This window comes from Neoarius graeffei, chromosome 23 (assembly GCF_027579695.1).
Source record: "Neoarius graeffei isolate fNeoGra1 chromosome 23, fNeoGra1.pri, whole genome shotgun sequence".
NCBI lineage: Eukaryota > Metazoa > Chordata > Actinopteri > Siluriformes > Ariidae > Neoarius > Neoarius graeffei.
In genome coordinates this window covers 19,922,635-19,941,874 of record NC_083591.1, presented here as the reverse complement: position 1 = coordinate 19,941,874, position 19,240 = coordinate 19,922,635, and the positions used below count along the sequence as shown (strand labels likewise).

The following is a 19,240-nucleotide window of genomic DNA, read 5'->3' as shown; positions in this document are numbered from 1 at the left end:
CGATGACTTCTTACAATTAGACAATGCCGTTTTTAGCTCAGCTAAGGTGAATGGAGCATTATATGTATCTTGGATTTTTTTCCTTTCTTAGGATAACTTCCGCATAAATCTCCTTTGTTTCTGCCCTGCCCTTCTTCTCCTCTTCTGATAGATTATAGGAGCTATGTACTTTACTCAGTGTTTCCACCATCATTTCTGCTTTCTCTGTATTTGATACTGCCACCTGCCCTCCATCAGAAAGGATAAGATAGCACCAGTCTCTTCTATTGCCTTCCATTCTCCTGATCATCCCCCATACTTGCTCAATGGAAGTTGTATTCCCAATAGAGCTACAGTACTCCCTCCAGTATGTTCTTTTCATCTGCCTTACAGTTCTTCTCACTACTGCCTTGTTTTTTTTATATTCAATTCGATGTTGAAAAATTATGAGTTCTTTTCAGTACTCTAAAGGCTCTATTTCTGTTCTTTATAGCTTCAGTACATGTCTCATTCCACCATGGTACAGCTTTCCTCATACTTTTACCTGTGCTTTTAGGAATAGTAGTCATTGCAGCCAAATATATACTCTGCCATATTTCAATTTCATAGTTCTCAACATCATTTTCCTCTTGTACTGAATTGAGATAGGAGTCGCCCATTTCCATAAATCTTTTCCAATCAGCTTTTTGGAAAGCCCATCTACCATTTTCTCGTTATCACGAGAGAACAACATTAAATAAAAAATATTTCAAGCAAGGCCTTTCTCGGCTTCCGTACACACCCGGAAGTAAAATGAGCGAATTCGCTTGTTGTTTATGACGTCATAAGAGAATTCGCTGTTTTTAGTGGTTGTACCCTGACAACCGTAACTAAGCTAACGAAAACAAATTTGTGTCCAGTACTGGTAAAAGCTAACTAACTGAATCACCGCTAGCTAAATTTCGCAAGTAAATTAACGGTTTCACCGGAAACGTCATTGGTATTCAGTATACCAAACTGCAAAAAGCTATAGCACAGCGCACTAGATAAAAGTAACTGCCTGGGTAGATATAATCATGACAGACAATGGTCGAAAGGAGGACGAGGATGAAAGGAGTCCTGGATTACAGCACCAGATGTTTGTAATTATGGAGGACTTGTTAGATAAACTAAAACTGTTGGATTATGAGGAACAAGTCCTTGGAAAGCACAACATGAAACCACTATCCAGGTAAGGTAAGACGAAAGAATCCTGACTTGTTTAGATGTTGTTAACTGGCAAGATTTATCTGACTTAAACCACGCAGAAGTTATATAAAAACGTCAGAGAGAGAGAGAGAGAGAGAGAGAGAGACTATTCCCTTAAACGTGAATTATTCAACAGAAGTGATTACATGTTATATCCAGGGGTGTAGTGGTAAAAAAAAAAAAGAGGTGGGTAAACTATAAATTTTGGGATCGGGGGACCACGACGTTGTAAGGGCCAATTCATAGTCGACGCAAGCATGACGCAAGGATGCTACGATGCGTATTGTATGAAACAACTTTTCTGACACATAGGAGTGTGTGTGTGTGTGTGCGCGCGCGCGCGCGCATGACAGTGCGTGTGTGTGTGTGTGTGTGTGTATATATGACAGAGTGTTTGTGAATGTGCATGTACTTGTGTGTGTGAGTGCGACAAAGGTTCCCTGAGGTCTCTACTCTATATCATTCATAAAACAAGATACACAATAAGTATGTTTGAGGTTTATTAAATCTTAATAAAGAGAACAATAATGTCAGTGTGAAAGAATGGCAAATTACACATACCAACAGTAGGCCATATGAAATCCATAAGCTGACAGATATATCACAGCAGTAGACCTTGCACTAGAAGAATGTTAACTTTTGTATGTGTGTGTATGAAAGTGTTTGTGTGTGAGTGTGAATGTGCATGTGTGTTTACTTGTGTGCATGTGTGAGTGAGTCCAAGCGTGTGTGTGTGTGTGACACCAAGTAGAGTGGTGTTTATGAAATCTAAATAATCAATAGAGAAAAATAAAGACTGTGTGTAAGAATGGCAAATTACACATACTTTCAGTCCAGATGTGTGGATGGCATCTGATGCTTTCTGATACTGTCTCAGTTTCCTCTGCCTCCATTTCGTCTGTCTCTGCATCTTCTCTGTCTGATTCTCCTCCCTCATTTTCTCTTCCTTCTGTTCCGTCTATCTGTTTTTCTTCCCTCATTTTCTCCTCTCTCTTTCTTCTGTTTCTCCCTCAGTTTCCTCTATCAAAGTTTCTCTTAAAGGCCTATCTGATTCTCCATCCATTTGCCTTCTCTCTTTTCCTCCCTTTTCTCCTCTTGTAGTTGATCCTGTTTCATCCTCTCTTTGCCCTATTTTCCTCCTCTCTCTCCTCCTTCTGTCTCTCCTCCTGCTGTTTCTCCTGGCCCCGCAACACTGTCTGTCTCTCCACCACTATCTGTAAAATTAAATTAAAACAGCTAAGTACACCAATCATGTGGACAAGTATTTCTGCCCAATCTGAATGCTATAGCCTTCTTTAAAAAATAAACACACACACACACACACACACCGAGAAGGGCGGGGAGAAGTGACTTGCCTAACGTTACTTTAGGCTAAGTTCTCTATATTATGTCCGTGACATGAAGCTAGCATGCTGTCATCATGACTTCGAGATTAACATGAAATGACAACTATTTGTCGCTACAAATACTGAATTTATGTTGATATAATAATTACCAAAAACTTTAGACTGCACTAACAACGTCATTTGTCTGCCAGAAAGGTAGGCTAATTTGATGGTACAAGTTAACAACCTAACGTTAGTTAGTGGCATGGTTCACAAACCAAAACGATGGGGAGTTTATCCTAAAAACGTGAAGTTCAGGATTCTTTTTGGACTCACTGTGTCGAGACGTTTTGCTGGTATCAGCTGGAAGGGTGATGCTCCGACGCTTCAGAAATCGCCTAATATCCATTTCTTCACCATTTCTTCACACACGTAATCAGTGACTAATGAATCTCGCAGTCTGCTGGCTCCCGCAAGAGGGCGAGCGGTAGACAGACAATTACTACGCGTAGGCTACGCAGTGTTGATAAAACCCACAAGAACTTGTGCAGGATCTACTAGGTGGAGGCAATTGAAAAATAACGGAAAAGCTGTTTTAATATCTGTATAAAACAAGAGACATACGTGCATAAACTGTATTTAGAGGTGGGTAAACTATGCTTGGACGTGCGTAAACTATATTTAGAGGTTCATAAACGCTATTTCCTAAAATCTGGAGGTGGGTAAACGGCGTTTATGTGCGTTTACGCACCACTACATCCCAGGTTATATCTGATTTTCAGGAACTTTGCTCGTCTTTGAAGAGTGGTATAAATGTGCAGGGCTAACAAAAGCAGCTCAACAATCAGTTCATCTGCCGGTGTTTTGCAAGCATCAGCGGTATGCTCAGGGGTATTCATGTTTCTGACTTGTAGACCCGTCACCTGAGACGCCGATGCTGCGTTGTGACACATCACGCCGCTTGTTGCGGAACACCGGCTCGCAATGTAAAAACGCATCGCAGTGTCAAGCAACACTATTTCAGAATCAAGTTTCTTGCTAAGTGCGTTCTCACATACAAGGAATTTGCTTTGGTGATTGGTGCTTAACAGTTTAGATAGATAATAAAAAAGACAAAAGTAGTGATATAATAAAAATAAGAATAATATAAAATATGCAAATTTGAAAAATGGAAACATTTAAGGGGTATGTGCATGGGTTGTTTTGAAGTCGAAGCTGTACAGTATGTCCGGGAATGTGCAAAAATGGGTCATAGGATGAAGATAAGGAAGAGTCATGACATGAATGTACGAGAAGAAGAGAATGCAATGGGTTAAAAATAAATAGCCTAGTTCTACAATGTGTGCTTGCACAAACTAAAGGGACCCTACAGGAAATAAATGTAATTATTTTATTTGCTGTGATTTCAACACCGGATTACTCGAGAAAGCTTTGTCACACAGTGTAACAAATGTCATCACTGGAACAAGTAAGCGCATGATTGCTCGGATTCAGTGAATGTGGAATTTATTCTATATTCACTGGATATGAGCAATCGCGCGCTCTGATTGGCTAGTCCACTACTAGGATATCAGCTCCTATACTGTGAGTAGAGAAAAACAAAATGGTGGAGCACATCAAGTGAGATCACGTTGTTCTCAAGTATTTAAAATAAACAGGAATGGCTAACTAAAAGAATATATTTTTCCCCCGTGTAGTGGTTAGCACTGTCGCCTCACAGCAAGAAGGTTTGAGCCCAGCGGCCGGCGAGGGCCTTTCTGTGTACAGTTTGCATGTTCTCCCTGTGTCTGCATGGGTTTCCTCCGGGTGCTTCAGTTTCCCCCACAGTCCAAAGACATGCAGGTTAGGCTAATTGGTGGCTCTAAATTGCCCACAGGTGTAAATGTGAGTGTGAACGGTTGTTTGTCTCTGTGTCAGCCCTGCAATAACCTGGCGACTTGTCCAGGGTGTACCCCGCCTCTCGCCCATAGTCAGCTGGGATAGGCTCCAGCTTGCCTGCGACCCTGTAGGACAGGATAAGCAGCTACAGATAATGGATGGATAGCTCCTGTTCCACACTCCAGCCCAGCTGGTGGTGGTAATACACCTTTAAGTTGGTTTTCCAACCGCCAAAACAAGAAGAAAAGAAAATTGCGGGGGAGAGCGTTACTGAAACAACCGAGGACGAAATAAACACTGTACTTGAAAACTGTAAAGCGACCTTGGGTATGAGAGAGGCGCTATATAAATTCAACTGATTATTAAAACAAAACCCCAAAATATACAAAAAAACCCCAACAAAATATGAAATAAAAATATTTGATGGTAAGAATGTATATATGTTATTTTCAAGAATTATTATTATAGCATTTTTCACAAATTGCTACCATCATTTTGCCCGTTTACCTTCGAAGCGGAAATTACTTTGTTGGATGTTTTGTATAGTTTTTATGTATCGTATTTGCAAAAAATAAAAATGCTCTGTTTCTCAAAATCAAGTGAATGTGGATAGAGTAAAACAGTTATTCCACTCAATTTCATCGTATATGGCTTATAGCCAACACGGCACTACGCGCCTCGTTGGCTATCCGCGCATATCCATATTAGAGCTGGGACTTCAGCTGAGCCAGACACACCAAAAAAGCAACAGAGCAAAGGATTTTGCAAGGAAATAGTGGCAGGCTGCCAGGTAGCACCGTTGTCTGTAGTTTTCAATGTTGATTTTAAAAGTAGCTAAGAAAAGATAGGAAAATGAATACTTAAGTGAAAATTAATGTGGCGAGCATGTGTGGAGGAAGAGTCTGGAGACAGAAATCTTAGTTTCTCGGTCGTTAGCCTGTGCTACTTGCTCTTGAGAGCACTGGCTTGACTGCTTTACAGTATTAGCATTCGCCAACACTACTGATGAATGCTACACCAGCTGAAGGGTTACGTCACTGCAGTGCTAACGACACCCAGTCACCGTTAAGCTCACGTTGGCCTTCAAAAAGGCCTAGGGCGATACATTTTTGGTCCCTCCTATAAATCAACATCTGATTTAGTTAATTCATCTGTCACTTCCTACAGAAACATACACTGCCATGACCTTCTGTCCTGGCAATGAAGTAGAGCCCTGCACTCCCGCGGGAGTCCCGCGGGACTCGCAGGACCCGCCGCAAAGCAGTGTGGCGCGGGACAAATTTTGAAAACTCATTGCGGGCGCGGGCAGGACCGGAAGTGTACATATGCGCACGCGGGCGGGAACGGGAGTGCACATATGCGGCGCAGGTGGGAGCGGTGACGAGCTGCAGTCCCGCTAACTAAAAACGTGTTTGAAATAAAAATTTATAAATTATTAATTTATGTCTATCATATGTAATTTGTGCTGGATATTTTATTTGGCATTAATAAAAGCATTTTAAGATGCCTAAATTTGCAGAGAGAGTCAGATTCCCAGATTGAGTGAGGAATGGCATCTTAAATTTGCCATTGATCACCCTAACGGGAAATCCTTTGATCACTCTAATGACTCGCAGTTCACACCCAGCTAGCAAGAGAACCATGAGTGAAATGATTTACTGCTTGCGTTAGTCTACAACTCTAATCAGACAGACAGGTTACACAGTGACGGTAGGCTTGACTCAATGCTATCCCAGAAATCCTTCCTGTAATATGTAAATTTGGCTGTCCAATCAGAGGCGGCCAAATTTGCATATTACAGAAAGGATTTCTGGGATAGCATTGAGTCAACCCTACCGTCACTGTGTAACCTGTCTCTCTGATTAGAGTTGTAGACTAACGCAAGCAGTAAATCAATTCACTGCTCTTACTAGCTCTGCTTTGCAATAAAAAAAACAAACACACCATTGGTACAAAGCAAGCCCATTCACTTTTTTATGCTGATCAGAGAATTACAATGGTTTCTCATGTGATAAAAATTTGTGATTAAATATTTTAATCGCTTGACAGCACATTATTATTATTATTATTATTATTATTATTAGAGACGCTACATGCTGAATTCAGAAACAAGGTAAATAATAACAAACGTGAGATGTAGATATTTATGCTCAAATCCACTCAAAGTAGGGGGCGGGGCACCATCACGCTGTGTCGAGACAAAAACTTTCCTGAGAAATAACGCGAACGTCTGCATCATGCGGGATTTGCGGGCGGGAGCGGGACTAAAAATCATAATTTTTTTGTGGGCGGGAGCGGGACTGAAAATCATAATTCATTGCGGGCGGGAGGGGGACTGCACAGTGCGGGCGGGAGCGGGACTGAAAAATCCAACCCGCGCAGACCTCTACAATGAAGTCCAACCAATGAGTGAGCCAGCTCTAAACTCTTCTCAGCCTAGAGACAACAAACAAAAAAATCTCATTGGATAACACTAATGTTTTCAGGATAGTAAACCATTCATTTCTGAAGCAAATCTGATAGACAATGAGGCCAAATTAGAAGAGAATAATCATGAAATTATGAAAGAAATTAAAGAATGAAAGAAATTGAATATAACATTTGAAATGCTGATAGGTTTGGGCCTTCTCTGAATGTGTATGTATAAGATATATGGAAACAAGCATGTTACTGGGAAATGCACCACTCACATTGCTACATCTGGGACATGCAGATCCAAAAGCATGACTTAAAGCTCTGTATGTCTCTCGGGAGGCAATCGATGAATTTAATTTTGATAAATTTGGGTGCTTTTTGTTTGTGTCTGTATCATAAAAAGAAAATGACACATTGGCTTAAAGATATGAAGTTTGTCTTCTCGTGTTGAAAAACTCGCATTTGTCATACGAAATACAATTTGAGTGACATTTAAATAATATTGGCTGCTTTGAGTGGTATATCAGATATATTCCATTCAGCTAGCATGATATTGAACTCGTCTTTGACTCCTTCAGTATCATGCTAGCTGAATGGAATATATCTGATATGCCATGAAAAAAAGCTATTATTATTATTATTATTATTATTATAATAATACATACACATTCGATGGAATAATATTCTAATGCTCTAATGAAGTTTTGGTAGCCTTTTGGGTGTTTAACGCGTCTTTCTCTTTCAAAATTCTCTCAATCTTCCATATTTAACAAAACAAACCTGGCGACCATGTTTGTTTACAAATTGTCACAGTCGCTTGCTAGTGCAGAGGTTTTACGTGTAATATGTATCTTATGACATTTTCAATTCACTGTGACAGTTTACTGCTGGCACTACTGGTGAACAAAGAAATGCTTCTGCGCATGTGTAGCAGAAAACTCTCATTGAATACACGGCTGAAACTTGGCAGTTGTACTGTCACCAGTGGTGATTAAAAACTGACCAGGGCCACTAAAAGTTGAGGTTTGATTGCCCAAAGGGTGACTATGATTTGAGAAGTGTAAAAAAAAAAAAAAGACACTTAAAAATTAAATAAAATGTTCCATCCTTGGAGTACATTTCTTTTCTTTGCTTTCCTTTCCTCAACTCTAAGTTCGTGAATTCTAGTCAGAATTTAGTTCTAAAGTGAAAAATTCAAAGCCGTTCATGGGTTTTCAGATCGCGCCACAATATCCACAACTTTCCCGAACTCTGACCTTTCCCATGATTCATTGCTGAATTATAGTGGAAACTGGGATCATTCTTCCGCTTCACTGTGTTGACGTTTGTAGCTAACATTAAATGCTAGGTAGGTAAGATCAGAGATGACTAAAAGATGGTTACGCTGGTCTGATTTTCTGACGTGCTTTGGGGATAATACGATCAAAGTGCCCCATCCATCTACCCTCACGGAATGGACAGACATCATGAAGTTGTGGCCTGACATCAGCTACATTTGACATTGTCAGTTATTTTATTTTTAGTGATGGCATTGATGGCGAGGAGCTAAGGAACTACAACCCTGATTCCAAAAAAGTTGGGACAAAGTACAAATTGTAAATAAAAACGGAATGCAATAATTTACAAATCTCAAAAACTGATATTGTAATCACAGTAGAACATAGACAACATATCAAATGTCAAAAGTGAGACATTTTGAAATTTCATGCCAAATATTGGCTCATTTGAAATTTCATGACAGCAACACATCTCAAAAAAGTTGGGACAGGGGCAATTCATTAGGTCAATTGGCAATAGGTCATTAACATGACTGGCTATAAAAAGAGCATCTTCGAGTGGCAGCGGCTCTCAGAAGTAAAGATGGGAAGAGGATCACCAATCCCTCTAATTCTGTGCCGACAAATAGTGGAGCAATATCAGAAAGGAGTTTGACAGTGTAAAATTACAAAGAGTTTGAACATATCATCGACAGTGCATAATATCATCAAAAGATTCAGAGAATCTGGAAGAATCTGTGCGTAAGGGTCAAGGCCGGAAAACCATACTGGGTGCCCATGATCTTCGGGCCCTTATACGGCACTGCATCACATACAGGCATGCTTCTGTATTGGAAATCACAAAATGGGCTCAGGAATATCTCCAGATAACATTATCTAAACATGATCCAGAAGCGCAGACGTCTTCTCTGGGCCAAGGCTCATTTAAAATGGACTGTGACAAAGTGGAAAACTGTTCTGTGGTCAGATGAATCAAAATTTGAAGTTCTTTATGGAAATCAGGGACGCCGTGTCATTCGGACTAAAGAGGAGAAGGACGACCCAAGTTGTTATCAGCGCTCAGTTCAGAAGCCTGCATCTCTGATGGTATGGGGTTGCATTAGTGCATGTGGCATGGGCAGCTTACACATCTGGAAAGACACCATCAATGCTGAAAGGTATATCCAGGCTCTAGAGCAACATATGCTCCGATTCAGACGATGGCTCTTTCAGGGAAGACCTTGCATTTTCCAACATGTTACATTATACTAATAATATAATGTTTATATATTGTAAGTCACCTTGGACAAAACTGTCTGCCAAATACCATAACTATAACCATATTAACCATAAGCACCCATCTCTAGTCTAATAGAACTCTACCAGCCTACTGTACTGTGATGTCTCTTGTATAGGCTCAAGAAGCAAAAGCTAGGTCAGAGAAGCATAGGCTAACCATTTTTGATGCAAATGCTGTCAAACTTTGGAAACAATAAACATACCATACTTAAATAATTCTTTGTCTATGGATTTGTCCAAGCTTCAGTTTCTTAATTACCCTCATGAATCCAGATATTGGATGGTATTTGGAGGCTATTTGTTTACACTAGTACTTCAGCACTGGTCACTCTTGACTACCGAAGCTACATGCAATTATTGTTAGTCACTTTGAATAAAAATGTCACCTAAATGACTGTAATGTAGTGTAATGTTTGAATAATGTACAATATCAAAACAACAATTACATAAAATTAATGTTGTTGATTAACTTATGCCCCCAGAAATGGATTAAACACCATGGGGTGTCATTCAAGTAAAAATGGTTTTAAAGTTTTGTGTTTAACGAGAGGAAATTTAAGGGCCACTTTATTTTGGCTTGGTCCACTAAGAATTCAGGGATACTGGCCTGAGTGGCGACCAAGCACTGAAGTTAATTTTTAGCCCTGTGAATATTTGCATCAACTCCTACGTGAAGATATGAAATTTCTCTTTTTGCATTGAAAATATTTTTGTTGGGAAGGTCTCTTAGAGCCATTTCTAAACAACTGCAGGTTCCAAGATCATCAGTTCAAACAATTGTATGTAAGTACAAGTTAATCGGATGTGTCACCACTTTGGCAAGGTCTGGAAGAAGACCCAAACTGTCACCCTCAGATGAGAGGAAATTGGTTAGGCTGTTCAGGAACAACCCAGGAACCACCAAGGTTCAAACCTGCCATGAACTGGAAACTGCTGGAACACCAGTGTCGCTGGAACACCAGTGTCACTGTCCACAGCGAAACGAGTTTTACATCGCCATGGACTGAGAGGGTGCCAACCAAGAAAGAAGTCCCTGCTCCAAAATCAACACCTTCAAGCTTGGCTGAAATTTGCAGCTGCCCACATGGACAAGCCAAATGCCTTCTGGAGAAAAGTTTTATGGTCAGATGAGACAAAGATTGAGCCATTTGGCCACAATGATAAGAGGTATGTTTGGAGGAGTAAAGGTGAAGCTTTCAAACCTAAGAGCACTATACCAAATGTCAAGCATGGTGGTGGTAGCATCATGCTCTGGGGCTGTTTTGCTGCCAGTGGTACCGGTGCATTGCACAAAGTGGCTGGAATAATGAAGAAGGACTACCTCCAAATTCTTCAACTTCACCTCAAATCAACAGCTAGACGGTTGAAGCTTGGGACACAATTGGGTGTTCTGACAGGACAATGATCCCAAACACGCATCAAAACTGGTTTTGGAATGGATAAAGCAGGCTAACATTAAACTTCTGGAATGGCCTTTCCAAAGCCCCAACCTCAACCCTATGGAGAATTTGTGGACTACTCTTTAAAGCCCGGTCCATGCCACAAAACCAAACAGTTTAAATGAACTCTACCCATTCTGCCAAGAAGAATGGTCAAATATCCAGCCAGAATTGTGCCAGAAGCTTGTTGATTGCTACCAAAAGCATCTAGTTGAGGTGCAACTTTTAACCATTTATACGATTTAACCAAATATTAGTGGAGGTGTACAACCCTGATTCCAAAAAAGTTGGGACAAAGTACAAATTATAACTAGACCGGACAATTCCCCGGGGGAAATTGTGAGAGGATGCAGTGCGCGAAGCAATTCGGTCACGCACGTTCGCTGGCCGTGAACGTGTGACCCGCAATGATGTTTCAATGCAATGATTATGTGTGTGCTTGAGACAGCAGCCGTCATGAAGAAGAGCTATTCAACAGTATAACCAAAGTGACTACAGGCGGAAATTAGCATGTACTGCTATAACCTGGGACAGACATCTGTCCTTACCACAAGGATAATGTTTAATTTGTGCACTGTCCATTTTAAAAATAAAATAAACTCTAAACTCTAAGAAGAGTGTTTGTAGTTTGTATGTACGAACAGAAGTGTTCCTAATAAAGTGGGCGGCTAAGGTGAGGCTAAGACACACAAGGGCTGGAGTTTTCTACTGTTTTTTTTATGAAGGATCAGGCCTCGAACAATGACAAATAACTCAACAACGGAAGCAGCTATTCACAAAATTCTTTCACAGTGAGCGCTAGAAGGGTCTCCTGAATAAAATGATGTATTTTTTTGTTTGTAGTCTTAAAAATAACGACACTAGAGCGATTTAAAAACGAGTGACTTTTCTATCACGTTTATAATGCATGTCAATGAGCTAAAACACACAAGGTCTTGAATTTTGGGCTGTGTTTTACTACGGACCAGACCTCAAACAATGACAAATAACTCGACAACGGAAGCAGCTATTCACAAAATTCTTTCACAGTGAGCGCTAGAAGGGTCTCCTGAATAAAATAATGTATTTTTTTGTTTGTACTCTTAAAAATAACGACACTAGAGCGATTTAAAAACGAGTGACTTTTCTCTCACGTTTACAATGGGTTTCAATGAAGCCTGTCAGCTGCCCTGTCCTCAGTTTGACACTTGTCATTCAAAAACCGTAAATCCTATCGTTTAGGTAGACACATTGTGTGAATCAGGACAAGTTTTCCTACTACTTTTGAGAAAATCATGTCTGTAGAGTGAAATTTGTGGCTGAAAACAGAGTTTAAGCGAGAAAGTTTGACCTTTTGTTTTAACCTCTCTCCACTCTGAGCTTAACGAGGTCCACTGGTGTGTAACGCAATAGACACCCATACAAAAGCCGGATTTTCTCCCAGAACCCACATGGCGTTTGACCCGGGACTGATCCGAAAGTGTAGAACCTAGCAGAAAAGTTGAATGCCAGATCCACAGAGGAGAAGTTTTCCTACGTTTTAGAGTTTGAATCACGTCTCTAGGTGAAAGCATGCCAGAGCAGTGGACGTTTGAAAAACGTTGAAAAAGTGCTTTTTTTTCAATTAATTCCATAGAAATGAATGGGGTTTTTTTGGACGATTTTTTCGCGACTACGTCGCGAAAAAATCGTAATCTGTAGAGAAAAGTAATAGCATAGCGAGTCCGATCGAGCCGCACGTTTTGATATATTGTTTGTCTGTGTGCGACGTACGGTTATTGAGTTAATCGAAATCAAAATTTGCGTAGGAATAAGAAGAAGAAGAAGAAATACGTAGAAGAACAATAGTTGCTGTGCTGCAGCACTGCATCCTAATTAAAAATGGAATGCAATGATGTGGAAGTTTCAAAATTCCATATTTTATGGAATATTTTATGATGCAGTGCCGTCTAAGGGCCCGAAAATCACGGGCACCCAGCATGGTTTTCCGGCCTTGACCCTTGCGCACAGAGATTCTTCCAGATTCTCTGAATCTTTTGATGATATTATGCACTGTAGATGATATGTTCAAACTCTTTTGCAATTTTACACTGTCGAACTCCTTTCTGATATTGCTCCACTATTTGTCGGCATGGAATTAGGGGGATTGGTGATCCTCTTCCCATTTTTACTTCTGAGAGCTGCTGCCACTCCAAGATGCTCTTTTTATACCCAGTCATGTTAATGACCTATTGCCAATTGACCTAATGAGTTGCAATTTGGTCCTCCACCTGTTCCTTTTTTGTACCTTTAACTTTTCCAGCCTCTTATTGCCCCGTGCCAACTTTTTTGAGATGTGTTGCTGTCATGAAATTTCAAATGAGCCAATATTTGGCATGAAATTTCAAAATGTCTCACTTTTGACATTTGATATGTTGTCTATGTTCTATTGTGAATACAATATCAGTTTTTGAGATTTGTAAGTTATTGCATTCTGTTTTTATTTACAATTTGTACTTTGTCCCAACTTTTTTGGAATCAGGGTTGTATGTATTGAGCCTGTATGTATAATTTTGACCCTGTGTGGATGAGAGAAAATCCAAAATAAATTCAAACTTGTGCACTCAATTCTTGCTTTTTGAAGTCATTAAAGATATATGCTGTACAGTCATTCCACCCTGGAAAAACAACATCCATCCATTATCTTCATTATATCATTATATTAGCCGCTTATCTTGTACAGCAGGGGTCACCAAACTACAGCCCGCGGGCCAGAGCCGGCCCTATGAGGCAATCCCCAAAAGTGGTCATGGCCTATTTTTTTTAAATTGCTTTTTGGCAAATAATAACATGTCTGCATCTTGTATTTTGTTGATTTTATCAATTAAAATTGATATATTTAGTTATAAAATGAACTATTCATATTTTCTGAATTTTCGTCATATGCTCGCGATCAAGCAGTGACAGGCAGCGCATGCGCAGAGAACTGTCAGTGTTCAGGACAGCAAAATGGCTAGCGGTAAGCGAAAAGCGGACAGAGAGTGCAGAGTTTTTAAAGAACAGTGGACCACCGATTATTATTATTATTTTTTGTTCAGTGTAAGGACCGTGCAGTTTATCTTGTATGTAAAGAAAGTGTGCCGGTTTTCAAAGAATATAATCTGCGTCGTCACTATGAAACCCGCCACAAAGAGTATGCTAGTTTGCGAGGGCAAACAAGAGAAGACAGGATTCGGAGGATGAAATGCGGACTGGCTGCACAACAGAATGTATTCCTTCACCAAACCCAGATCAACCAGGCTGCTGTCTGAGCTAGCTATAAGGGTCATTCCGTGCCAACTCACCTAAGGGTCCCCACATCACCGTCTCAGATTTTGCTCAAAAAATTCTATAATCAAGAATCATATGTTTGTACCACACATGCAAAATATTAGCTCCCAATTCATTGTAGTTTTGGAACTACTGGCCTTTGAAATTTTGATGTCAAAATACCACATGACGAAATGGCTCTTTCCCCAACTTCAGAGACCCATCACTTTTTATTGCAGCTATCTAGACAGTTGTGTGTGCAGATTCTTACTGAATGATACCCACTCTTTTCAAATCTGTTGTCAGAAAGCCTCTGAAGGACATACGTTTTGCATAATGGGAAGCCAAAAATGACGTTTTGGCCAAAATCACATAAAATTCATTAAAACTCTAGGGGGCATAGTAGAAATATGAAGCTAGTTAGATTTTTTTTCCTCACTACATAGTATTTGTAGGGTTGTTATCTGTTCACAGAAACATATTTTGCCATGAAATTTCAATTCCTGAATTTACAAAAAAAATTTTAACATCTTACGTCCTTTCCGAGGGGGCTAAAATAGGGCATTTTCGCCATCTTATTTGGTCATGTGGCTAGGGGTTTAGGATCTTCAAATTTTTTGTGAAGATGCTCTCATATAAGATGTAACTACTCCCTGATTTTTTTTAACAAACGCCCCTTGCTTCATGTTTTAATAATTTTTTTTGTACATGGACAGTTTCATCATTTTTCACTTTTTTCCACATTCAGAACTCTGTAACTCTAAATTGGAAGATTCCTACTAGCAGCTATTTCAGATTTACATACACTGACACACAAATTTTCATATTTTAGTAGTTGTATGCCCAAGAAATTCATATTTTTCTTTCTATTGGGACCTAAAAACAGCTATTTGGCCAAAAATGACAAAAACGCTGGGCAGCTTTTAATAAACAAGGGAATAATAAAGGGGTGTTTTGCACACAAATTAAGGCTTATAAGAACCTAATCTAGGCATACACATTTCCTGAACAACTTTTTCTGTATTGTATATTATTTTTTGCAATTAGAAAATTTTAGGTATAATTGCAATTTTTGTTGAATATCCTTGGAAAATATAGAAAAATAACAACAAAATTCTGGAGTAGTATTTTTTATATACTTCAAGGTTGTGTAAGCACAAAACATTTAGCAATGAGGTTTTATTTACATATTAACACATTCAATGATCCATGATCATGATGTTGAAAAACATCACAAGATTTGTACATAATTTAAAGTCAAATATGGGCATCCGTGATAATGGGTAATTCATTCACAGGCAGTACAGTTTCATGTGATGTGCTAAGACACTCATAAACTGTCATCTAGTAGTACATAAGTTAAAACTTAAGTCTTTCACAAGTTTGAAGTCATCCTCTGTTAGTTGGTAATGGCGTCCCCCACTTTTTATGTTTGGGGCCTCTACCACACAAAGGACATGAAGCAAAGGCACCCAACATTCATCTTTCCTGCTTTGTGGTGGCCATGAGAATGTGTTGCCTCGTCCTTGTCTCATGAAATTGACATACACATCATTTTCTTCATTTCTGGTGACAATATTTCCAATGTACCATTTTCTGTCATAAACACAGGCAATATATTTGCCTGGCTGGTACATATTTGGTGCAGATTGGGACATTTGGCTTGGGGCCTGTAACTGGGACTGTAAAACTGGTGTGGTTTCAGGTCCTATGTCCACTACCGATGATGGTACCACATCAGAAGAAACCCTTCTCATCTCCAGCTGAGTGGGTGCAATTGGGCAGAAGCTGTGATGAGATCTTGTTCCAGGAAAGGTTGAAACATTTTTGAAACGCTGTTCCAACTTGTATGCCACAGCATTGTGAAGAATTTCTTCTGCAGAGACAAAGAAAAACTTGATTCCCATGATATTCTGGTCAGCCCATTTATACATTGCTTCAGCTGTGAGAATTTGGTTATGGTCAGCTGCTTGCAAACTAGCCCTTGCAACAAGTCGTTTCACTGTGCCCCCAATACCGTCACACGGACTTTTTCCGTGGCTGGTGGCAAAAAAATGCCACTCAGCCTCCAAGTTGAAGTCATTCTGATGGTGCAACAAATTGCTAAAGTTTTTATAGTTTTTATACCAGTATAAAAACTATTGGAACATTTTTCAAGTTCTGGAGGGAATGGGCTATTTTCCTCATAAATTAAAGATGTGGTGACTTTTTCTATCCATATATATATATAATATGGATAGAAAAAGTCACCACATCTTTAATTTATGAGGAAAATAGCCCATTCCCTCCAGAACTTGAAAAATATCAAGTCAACATTTTTGTCATTTTTGGCCAAATAGCTGTTTTTAGGTCCCAATAGAAAGAAAAATATGAATTTCTTGGGCAGACTACTACTAAAATATGAAAATTTGTATGTCAGTGTATGTAAATCTGAAATAGCTGCTAGTAGGAATTTTCCAATGTAGAGTTACAGAGTTCTGAATGTGGAAAAAAGTGAAAAATGATGAAACTGTCCATGTACAAAAAAAATTATTAAAATATGAAGCAAGGGGCGTTTGTTAAAAATAATCAGGGAGTAGTTACATCTTATATGAGAGCATCTTCACAAAAAACTAGAAGATCCTAAACCCTTAGCCACATTAACAAATAAGATGGCAAAAATGCCCTATTTTAGCCCCCTCGGAAAGGACGTAAGATGTTAAAATTTTTTTTAAAAATTCAGGAATATCATTTTCATCGCAAAATATGTTTCTGTGAACAGATAACAACCCTACAATTACTATGTAATGAGGAAAAAAATCTAACTAGTTTCATATTTCTACTAGGCCCCTTTGAGTTTTAATGAATTTTAAGCGATTTTGGCCAAAATGCCATTTTTGGCTTCCTATTATGCAAAAAGTATGTCCTTCAGAGGCTTTCTGGCAACAGATTTGAAAAGAGTGGGTATCATTCAGTAAGAATCTGCACACACAACTTTCTAGATAGCTGCAATAAAAAGTTATGGGTCTCTGAAGTTGGGGAAAGAGCCAATTTCGACATGTGGTGTTTTGACATCAATATTTCAAAGGCCTGTAGTTCCAAAACTACAACATAATTGGGGGCTAATATTTTGCATGTGTGGTACAAACATATGATTCTTGATTAGAGAATTTTTTGAGTAAAATCTGAGACGGTGATGTGGGGGAGTTCCTGAAATTTAGGTGAGTTGGCACGGAATGACCCATAAGGTAGCTCACCTACTAGCTACCCATGGAAAGCCGTTTACTGATGGGGACTTTGTTAAAGTATGCATGCTTGCTGTGGCCGAGGAGGCGTGTCCTGACAAGAAGGATGCGCTCAATGCGGTGAGTCTCTCCGCACCTACTATGACCAGGCGAACCGAAGATTTGGGGGACAACGTGTATGACCAGCTGAATGAGAAAGCGTCAGAATTCGAGTTTTTTGCTTTGGCCATGGATGAGAGCAATGACGTGCAGGACACAGCACAACTGCTGTGATCTATTGATCTATTGCTCATATTATTATAATTTCACTGTTTTTTAAAATGTATTTATTTTATAGGCCTATTTATTTGACCTTTATTAAGTGCTGCATACAATTATTATTTATATTAATAATATCAACAGGCCTACCTACAATTTATAATTTTCCACTCACCTTTGCCAGTGTCAATCACCTCAAATAGGCAGATGTTTCTTACCTTGACAGCTTTGATATTATTTTTATTAGAAAATAAATAAATGGAATATCAGTGGTATTTCAAATTAAAACAAAGTGTGAAGACTTGATTACTACTTTTGCAAACCACTAGTAAAGATAAACAAATATGTGCCAGGAATCAAGTGTTGATATAGTAATATGGATATAGTAGTGGGGATGGCCGTGCCAGGCTAGTAATCTCTACTACACAATGAGGCCTGCTGGTGGTCATATTTGTCTGGGTCATACAATTCTATGTGATATAGCTGACCCGACCCCCGGCCCCCATCACAGTCAGGAACGACAATGTGGCCCCCAGAGAAAAAAGTTTGGTGACCCCTGCTGTACAGGGTCACAGGCAAGCTGGAGCCTATCCCAGGTGACTATGGGTGAGAGGCAGGGTACACCTTGGACAAGTTGCCAGATCATTTCAGGGCTAACACATGGAGACGAACAACCATTCACACTCACGTCTATGGTCAATTTCGAGCCACCAGTTAACCTAACCTGCATGTCTTTGGACTGTGGGGGAAACCGGAGCACCTGGAGGAAACCCACGCAGACACAGGCCCTCGTCAGCCGCTGGGCTCAAACCCAGGACCTTCTTGCTGTGACATGACGGTGCTAACCACTACACCACCGTGCACCAGAGGATTGCTATGTGCAATGGAATAGACCCCTACAGTCTGGGGAAAGAAGTATTTGTCATACGATCTCGAAAACTACCCTTCAGTTGAGTTCCCAGACATCTCAAACTATCTGGTGTTGCAGACATCCTTCTACACCACAAAACAGATGAAAGCGTGGAAGAGTACAGTTTTTTACTGTACTCTTCCAGTTTTACAGTTTTTTGTGGCTACTGCCTTTTCCACCATATCAGTTCCAGGGCTGGTTTGGGGCCAGTGCTGGTTCACAACTCATTCAACTTGCGAGCCAGCTGAGAACCAGTTTGCTTTTCCATAGCTCGCGGTGCTAAGGGAAGCCATGTCATTACGTCGCTATATACGTCACTTACGTCATTGTATACGTCATTACGTCGCTACGTTTGCATAAACCTTGGCACGAATATCGAAGCAAAAACAACACGGAAGAAGCAGCAACAACAACAATAATAATGATGGATGACTTTGCATTTGTACAGCTGCTGCTTCTCGTCGCTTAAAAATGGCGATCTTTCGCGGTCTTGTTATTGTTGTTGGTCTAAACAACTCCGCCCCCCGCTGACGTAAACGGTTCTTTCCTCTGGCCCAGCAGAGAGTTGGTGCTAGTCTGGAACCGGTTTTTCTGGCCCCAGAGCCAGTTCTTTGTCAGTGGAAACAGAAAACCCGGTTCCAAATTAAGCACTGGCCCCGAACCAGCCCTGGAACTACTTTGGTGGAAAAGGGGCATTAGAGGCTGTAGACAGTTGTAAGAATGAGTGTAACAATCGCACACTGCGCATACACATGTTCCGATT

General features: G+C 39.9%; 1 protein-coding gene across 2 annotated transcripts in view; it reads left to right on the top strand.

Annotated features, from left to right (window-relative positions):
* Positions 1-804: 804 nt before the first annotated feature.
* The window catches only part of ift57 (intraflagellar transport 57 homolog (Chlamydomonas)), a 112,014-nt gene continuing 93,578 nt past the window's right edge, over positions 805-19,240 (top strand). The window contains exon 1 of one of the 2 annotated variants that reach the window (XM_060905907.1): positions 805-1,189. In XM_060905907.1, the coding sequence (XP_060761890.1) occupies positions 1,035-1,189 (155 nt within the window). In that variant the 5' untranslated portion in view covers positions 805-1,034. Of the gene's footprint in view, positions 1,195-19,240 lie in introns of both variants that reach the window. The other variant, XM_060905908.1, reaches the window with a different exon arrangement.